This window comes from Poecilia reticulata, chromosome 10 (genome assembly GCF_904066995.2).
Source record: "Poecilia reticulata chromosome 10, P_reticulata-male-v2, whole genome shotgun sequence".
In the NCBI taxonomy this organism is placed as follows: domain Eukaryota; kingdom Metazoa; phylum Chordata; class Actinopteri; order Cyprinodontiformes; family Poeciliidae; genus Poecilia; species Poecilia reticulata.
Genome location: NC_088839.1, coordinates 20,057,338 through 20,064,950, shown reverse-complemented (window position 1 = coordinate 20,064,950; position 7,613 = coordinate 20,057,338). Strand labels below are relative to the sequence as shown.

The following is a 7,613-nucleotide window of genomic DNA, read 5'->3' as shown; positions in this document are numbered from 1 at the left end:
GCTTAGTGAAAATAAGTTGCTTTTAATGTATAACTGGAAACAACTGAAAGAGAAAAGTCATCTGATTGGCAAAGATTAAAGAGCCACTGCTAAATATAAAACATCAAGATTTTATCACTTTTCTGTTGCTTCTGTGACAGGAAAGCTTGTTTACATAGACAAAATTGAATGAATTTGGAATACCAGCGAAGCCTAAACTGACATTTGTATGTGATGGGAGGTTTCAAAATGAAGCCTTTCATGCATCAAGATGATAATCCATAGCACAAACTGTAGACAAATGAATGGCCCAAAACTGATGCTGCTGTGCAGGAATTAAGTTACAGCAAATGCTTAGTTAAAGTTGTACTGAGCTCTGCCTTGAGCTGTTTCTCTCATGTTACAGGTTTTATGTAGAAAAGGGCACAAAAAACAAACAGGAAAAAAAAGAGAAACTTTTCTGCAGTAAAACCTTTTTATTGTGATACACAACAACAACAACGTGGAAACTGAGGCAACAGTTTAAGTTCAGTTACAACTCAAGGTTCCTGCACTGGTAAGGGATTTAAAAGTTAATGCAATCTGGGTAGGTTTGGGATAACAGAGAATTAAAAATATTGATATTTTTTAACTGTAATCTAGTTCCTTTCTCAATTTCATGCATGTTTAGGTTTGACAAAACATTTATCCACCCATCCATTTTGTTTTGTTCCTTCAGTCAGGAAAATCAAGTCAACCATGCATCCATCTATCCGCCCACATGTCCATTTTAATTTGTTCCTTCAACCATAAATCAATTCATCCATCCATCAGCTCATCCATCCATCCTTTGTCTCCAGGTCTCCCATTTGAAGCCTGAGCTGAAACATTGACAGGGGACTCTAAAATGTTGAATCTGGAAATAATTTTAAACATTAAAATGTTTAGGAACTGTTTTCTAAATATTAGGATTTTTTCCCCCCTCATTTCCAAATTCATTTCATAAATCACAACAAAAATGAGTTACTTACAGAGAGTAACTTCAAAACATAAAAAATGTTCTGAAGTTACAATGCAATCTGTACACGGGATTTAGAGTATATGATCCCCCCCAAAAAACATTTCAAATTACAGTTCAGTGTTCAATTATGATACCTTTACTTAAATCTCCAGACTATAGTTTTCTTTCAATAAACACATCAGGCTGCCTCAGACTGGTTCACATCACCCTCTGTGTGTCCGTTCTGCATGTCTGTGTTGGAACACTCCAGGTGGCGCTCTTCCCCACTCATGTCTGTTGGATCAGTTTGCAGAGGACCCAGCCGCTCTGCAGCGTCTGCAGACGAATTTATGCCATCAGTAAAGATCAGACTGAAAATTAAAGCTACTCGTGTTTGTGCCAGAATATTGAATTTCTTTGCACCTGCACTGAGATCCTTTTCATCCAGTGGCTGGAGTTCATCTGCAGTGATCTGTAAAACAGACCTCAGAGGTAGATGACAGAAAATACACAGCAACATATTTCAAGGCTGCAGACCTGCTCCCTTGACTCTGTCTGGTTTAAAGTTTCCCCTCACCTGCTCTGGTTTCTGAGGCAGCCTCAACAGCTGCCCCATGTAGCTCAGGAGGAAGATGAAGCTGAGGAAGGTGAAGTTAGTCGCAACACCGAAAAGGGCTGACAGGACGGGGTAGTAGAACAGCAAATATCTGAGAAAAGAGACAAATAGAAATAGAGGATTTTAAAAACAATCAGCGTTTACAGTCTGCTCCATCTATCCCTAAAGAGGGAGGTGAAGAGATAATCACCTTATGTCAATCATTATAGAAGGATTTACAGAGCAGTGAAAAGAGGTTCCTCTTTTTTACCTTTGAGTTGCAAAGATTAGACAAGGATAACCTGAATAAGTACACAATTCAGATTTCAAACAACAATTTCAATTAACAAGGTAAATAAAGCTACCAAAACAAATCTGGATTTATATGAAGAAATGTCCCTCCTTGTGAAATCAGGATGTAAACTTCTTTTAACTCAGTTAAATTTAATAGCCTATTTATTGAGTGATTTTTGGCTCATAGAATCAAGAAATCACTTTAATAAAACGTCTCTGACAGGAACAGGAAGAAAAGCAACACATCATCCTTTGAAGAAACTAGTATTTGTAGATCTGGTCATTTCTAAGACTAAATTTTTCATTCACTAAAGGATAAAACATGAAAAAAAAAAAAAACATGAAACAGTTGTAAACCTTCCCAGGAGTTGTTGGTAGAACAAAATTACTCCAGGAGCTCATCAACAACTTAACCAAGAAGTCACAAAATTAAAAGACACCTAAAGTGATTCAGCAGTGAGGAGTCTGACCAGATGAAAATGGAACTTTTACAGAGATGTGAATCTCATTAGAGCTGGTTTATGTTCAGCCAGCTGCAAACCAAACTCTTTCACGTACAACATCAGAAATGAAGGATTCTGTGCAGGAATGCGTTGGCTGTCAGTCTCACCTCAAGCCAGTGAAATGGGCGTGCACAAACAGATGGGATGAGTAGATCTGGACTTTGCTGGACAGGATCTCAATGACAGCCATGACCGATGGAGCGTACTGAGCACAAACAAAGGAAGCACAATGAAGCATGTTCATTTGCAGAAACTGTAGAAATCCTCTTCTCAAGCAAAAATATCTCCACTTAAAAAAAAAAAATCTGTCCGTTACTCACCGGGTCGTCTGTGAACTCTGAGAAGAGCTCCACCTCTACAACCTGCTTCTGCTCGGCTGCTCCGCTCAGAAATGCAGGGAGAAAGAGGAGCGTTCCCAGAGTGTTCAGCAGGTCAGATCGGTACCTCAGCATTCCCTAAACACAGCGGAACAACACACTTTGTACACAAGCGCTGGCAAATATATCAGAACCCTGGTAAAGTCGTGTAAAAAGCCCTAAAATGGGAAGTTTTAAATGATTCTTGTGCAGAAAGACTCAGTCAGGAACCAAAAAAAAAGACAAAAACAAACACCAGGGGTGAAATGAGATTCAGCTTTGGTTCTGTCTGACTAAAGAAAACAGTTTCACTTAAAGCTCCCGTCGAGTTGTTTTGAGGATAGAATGGAAAAAGTTGTTTTCTCTCATAACATTTCAAGATTCTCATATGGTTAAGTTTTAAGATGCAATTTACTGCAACTCTCAAACAGCGAGTTTACCTGTGGAGACATTCTGCTAGAAAGACTGTTTCCACATAAACAGACATGGACACAAATTAAGGATTACAGTAGATTGTCCAGTGTGAGATTATTCTGCTGCAAGAACAGGATGAATTAATTTTAAGACTTTTTACACATTTCTACCAGGAGTGTCAGTAAATGTGTCTGGCACATATAAAGGAGTATCAGTTTGCCCAGCAGTAAAAATCAAACAAAGCTGATTGTTTATTAAACATGATCAGTTTAATGAATGCTAGCAGGGAAGATCTCGCATGATGCCGTCCAGAATGAATGTGGAAAACTTTAAACCTCACCAATTACTTACAATTTAGTTTCCTCCTAACAATGGCTTTAAAAAAAATGATGAGAATTGAGAAGTGAAGGACAAAAGTGAAAACATCAGTCCTGAGAGATGCATCATTCTTCAGTGGATAATGCCTGGTTTTTAATCAAATCCATCTTTTTGAATCACTTTATTAAAATGTTATGCAATTTTACTTTATGCACTTTTCCTGAATTCAACAAAAGAAAAGGGATGAAGTTTTGAAAGACTTTGAGAAAAACTGTAATAATTGATCAGCACTTCTTTAAAAGATAAGAAAATCTCGTTGATTGGAAGCAAAATGCAGAGAAAGCTGTGGACGTCTTAAAAGCTTTCCACTGCACATCATTTATTACTTATCCTCAAATCAATCTTTTGTATAATACAGTTCAGCTTGTTTTTTTAATTATCATATCCCGGGTCATAGTCCATAGTGGAGGGAAATTAAATTAAACTTCTGGAGATAAAAAGGATAAAGATGCCAGCATCTGTGATTTCATAGGCACAAGTCGAACTCATCTAACTCGGTTACTATGCGTCAGTGCTGTACTCACAAAGCGAGAGCTGGAGGCCTTCTGCAGCTGGCTTGCCTGAGAAACACAGCGCTTTGAGATTCACTGCAGAAAGTGATCATTTTCAAGCAGAAAGTGTGTTTGAAAATTGAAGTGAGGGAAGCTTACAGTGCGAGCAGAGGAAGCCACTTGGCCTCCATCCTGAGAGAAGCATGTCGTTTTGATCATGAACATTCCCACCTCATGATTGGTTGGTGAGTCGGGCATCTCCAGCTGCAAATACATCCGATACACCTGGCCAAATGTCAGCGCCTGCAAGAGATGATAACCTTAGGATAAATTCCACAAATTGGTAACTATTTGGGTTAACCAGAGTTGAGCAGAACCAAAACGTTTCAACTCTGTGCAGGAAGACCCCAGGCTGGGATTCAAACCCAAGGCCTATTTACTGCAAGACAACAAGCGCTGCAAACTGCACCACTGTGCAGCTTGCTTCGCGTTTATTCACTACTTTTTGTTGCATTTTCACAAAACAAAAACACATTGAAGGTTGTGGTTGTCACATAACAAAAGATGGAAAATTTCAAGATGTGGATGGCACTGCAAGAAATGCTACAGATGGTCATTTTGTGTACATACATTTTTCCTATTTCTCATCAAAGAGACGTTGGCCACAGGATAAGAGCACCAGAAAGCTGATGACAATTCGCAGTCTGTCCTGTGATAAGAAAAGAAATTTGAACAAGAAGCTTGCGTCTTTTCTGTGCCACACCAAACCCAGTGCACCCACCTGTAGTAATAGTACACCGGTGCAGAAAAAGCCGCTTTGGGCATGTAGGAGTAGTAGAAGGTCCCGTACAAAAACGCTGCGATCCAGAGGAGCAGAAGCACCGTGGAGAACACAGTGAACCCCTGCAGGAGTCTGCGCCTTGCCCTGGAAAACCACAGGATGATTGCATGCTGGAACCGCAGCAGAACCTGACTGATGATGACTGAAGGTTCTCCAACTTCTTCCTCTGAGGACAGGTGGCTTTTCTGATCCATAGCACCTGAAAAACAGGATATTTTGGCAAACTGATTTAACTGGAAGAAACCCAAATTATCCAGTAAACATTAAGTGACATTGAATATTCAAAATGTCTGAACTTTTCCAGATTTTCTTGGAAATTAGGACAGAAAGCATTGCACATGAACCAGAAAACAAAAAAAGTGTAGCAAATGAAATTACAAATGAAGGGCACAAGCTTTAAAATTCAAGGAAATGAGATCAGCAAAAACCACCGAGTCCAATCTGAGTCACAATGTGGGCCCGTTCACATCAGGTGACTTCAAACTGTGTCAAACTATCACAAAACGCTGCACAGAAAACCAGTAAATAACAATTCAGCCAATAAATAAGATTAAATAACACACAATGAAAAATGCTCACCATAAAGCCTGTTTAAACAGTAAAGAGTTAAACAAACATATGTAAAAGTAAAGCCTGAAACGGCTTTGGACTGTAATGAGCAGAGTTAAAACCGTTTTTGAAACTGATGTATTTTAAAGTTCGCGTGTCAGTCTTAAGTTTTATTAACTTTAGTTGGATACAGTTTCTAAAAGAGTTAGAAATTCTTATGAAGTCAACACTTTAAGTTCCTGATGCTGTTCCCTTTAAACTCAAAGCTGTAAAAACATTTATCTATTGGGTAAGCAGCAGCAGCAGAAGCCCTGCAGCTGTCCTCTCCCTTCCTTTAGAAACTCACCTCTGGCTCCTGTTGGCCGACTGAGAGTTGTTAGGAAATCGCTCCCTGAAGTCTCTCTGTCTGCAGTGATCTTGGTGAAATGCAGAAACAACTCCTTTACATGTCTTATCATCAGGGTTTTAAAAATCTGCCATTGGATGAAGTTTAGCCAAGCCCACATGAAGATATGTTTCATCTAACCGAGATCAAGAGCTGGAACAGACACAAAACATAATTTCATCTACATTTTTTCATGACTGCATTTAATTTTTATCAATATTTCTTAATTTTACACCTTTTTTATACACACAAATATATGTATATTATGATGTTTTCTGCATTTTTATATGTAATATTAAATGATTTTATCTTTTGGTCCATGATTGTTTTATTCCCTTTATCTGATTTTGATTTCTGTTTGCTTTTCTGACTTTTTTCTCTCGTTGCCATCTGATCACCTGTTCTGCTCCTCGTTCTCTCACCTGCATTCAATCCAGTAATTATTCACTCCAAAGCAAATCCTTTTTAATTTGCTCTGTTTTTAGGCTGATTCCTTTTATCCGTGTTACATTAGTTTCTCTTTTCAATACAGTGATACAGTTCAGTTTGATTTGAATCAGTTCAGTAAATAATGTTTACTTCAGTTCTTTACTGTGCACATTTATTATAATTTAGTTCAAAGTTCAGTTCCCTACAGTGAAGTTCAGTTCAGCTTAGTTCTGATCAGTTCAGTTTAGTAAATTTTAACTTAGTTATGTTCACCAGTTCACAATTCAGTTTCAAATGAGCATCATTCATTTCAGTTCAGTAGAGTAAAGTTCAGCTTAGTTCAAGTTAATGTCAATAAGTTCAGTTCAGTTTGGTTCAGTTCACTTCAGGCAGTACGGTTCAGTTCAGTTCAGCTTAACATAGCACAGTATAGATGACCTCAGCTTAGTTTGCAGACCAGTTCAGTAATTTGTAGTTCACTATCATATAGTTTGGTTTAATACCACCATAAAAAAAGGAAAAAGAATAATTAGTTTGGTTTAATGGAACAGTCTTCAACTTCAGTTCTCAAGCTGGTGTCCTGCAACTTTTATATGTGTGCCTGCCTGGTCCAACACACATGAATCAAACGGCTGAATTAGTTCCTCATATGCTGTCAAGTTCTCCAGAGTCTTGCTAACAACCTAATTATTTGACTCAGGTGTGTAGAAACTGAAATACATAAAGTCGCGGAACACATCTGAATACACCTGATTCAACATATTTAGTGTATTTTGGTTTTGTTCAGTTCTTTTCAGTACAAATCCGATAAGTTCAGTTTGATGTAAGATCCCTCAATTCAGACATAGATCCCTGACTGGAATAGTTAGAAGTTGCAGTCATGCCAGATGGCTGCACGGTATAATCCAGATCCTGTGAGGAACCTTGTCTTATGCTCCAGTTGATTAATTTGATGGGGGAGCTGTAAAAAAAACCCCAACAGAACAACGTTTTTTAGTAATATTATGACATAGAGACCCAAGGAAATGTTGGCACTTTGCACAGTTAGTTTGTTACACTCCCTCTGGCAAGTAACACAAAGAAAAGAAGCTTTGTCCTTAACCTTTGGGGGAATTTTAGTTTTTTTCTTAGAAGAGGGTTTTAGACCATCTTGCAAATTATGTTCTTTTAATACTTATATACATTTTCTGAGTCTTCTGAACTAACTTTGGCTGCTTTTTCAATTATCTATCCACTCCTTGCACCTGAACCTGACCGCAGTTTGTGGAGTGCACAAGAGGACTGACTAATCCTTAAAATTAATCATGAAGCATACAACTGTAATTTTTCTCTTCTAGAGAAGAAACTGTCTTTGACTTGCCATGGGTAAAAAAAGAACCTAAAGTTTTTCAGTAATATACATCTTAATTGCAATTCATCA

The 7,613-nt window shown here is 38.1% G+C and overlaps 1 protein-coding gene across 4 annotated transcripts; it reads right to left on the bottom strand.

Annotated features, from left to right (window-relative positions):
- Positions 1 to 435: 435 nt before the first annotated feature.
- On the bottom strand, positions 436 to 5,923 carry LOC103471440 (BSCL2 lipid droplet biogenesis associated, seipin). Of its 4 annotated transcripts, XM_008420446.3 has the most exons (11): positions 5,726 to 5,920; positions 4,771 to 5,029; positions 4,620 to 4,698; positions 4,149 to 4,292; positions 4,023 to 4,058; positions 2,671 to 2,805; positions 2,458 to 2,555; positions 1,536 to 1,665; positions 1,382 to 1,430; positions 1,114 to 1,294; positions 436 to 874 (listed from the first exon to the last, which is right to left on the bottom strand). In XM_008420446.3, exons 1-10 carry the CDS (start codon positions 5,898 to 5,900, stop codon positions 1,158 to 1,160), a joined length of 1,242 nt encoding a protein of 413 aa, XP_008418668.1. In that variant the 5' UTR covers positions 5,901 to 5,920; the 3' UTR covers positions 436 to 874; positions 1,114 to 1,157. The 4 variants fall into 4 exon arrangements, with proteins under 4 accessions (XP_008418668.1, XP_081467739.1, XP_081467737.1 ...); XM_081611613.1 differs by having other exon boundaries at positions 436 to 1,294; positions 4,840 to 5,029; positions 5,726 to 5,923; XM_081611611.1 differs by having other exon boundaries at positions 436 to 1,294; positions 5,726 to 5,919.
- Between the last annotated feature and the right edge of the window lie 1,690 nt (positions 5,924 to 7,613).

Bases quoted from the DNA above. Each gene is read 5' to 3' on its own strand.
- LOC103471440 (XM_008420446.3), bottom strand. From the start codon at position 5,900: ATGAAACATATCTTCATGTGGGCTTGGCTAAACTTCATCCAATGGCAG. The intron at 5,030-5,725 runs GTGAGTTTCTAA...CCTGTTTTTCAG, and splicing joins TCGGCCAACAGGAGCCAGAG to GTGCTATGGATCAGAAAAGC. The intron at 4,699-4,770 runs GTGGGTGCACTG...TTCTTATCACAG, and splicing joins CCGGTGTACTATTACTACAG to GACAGACTGCGAATTGTCAT.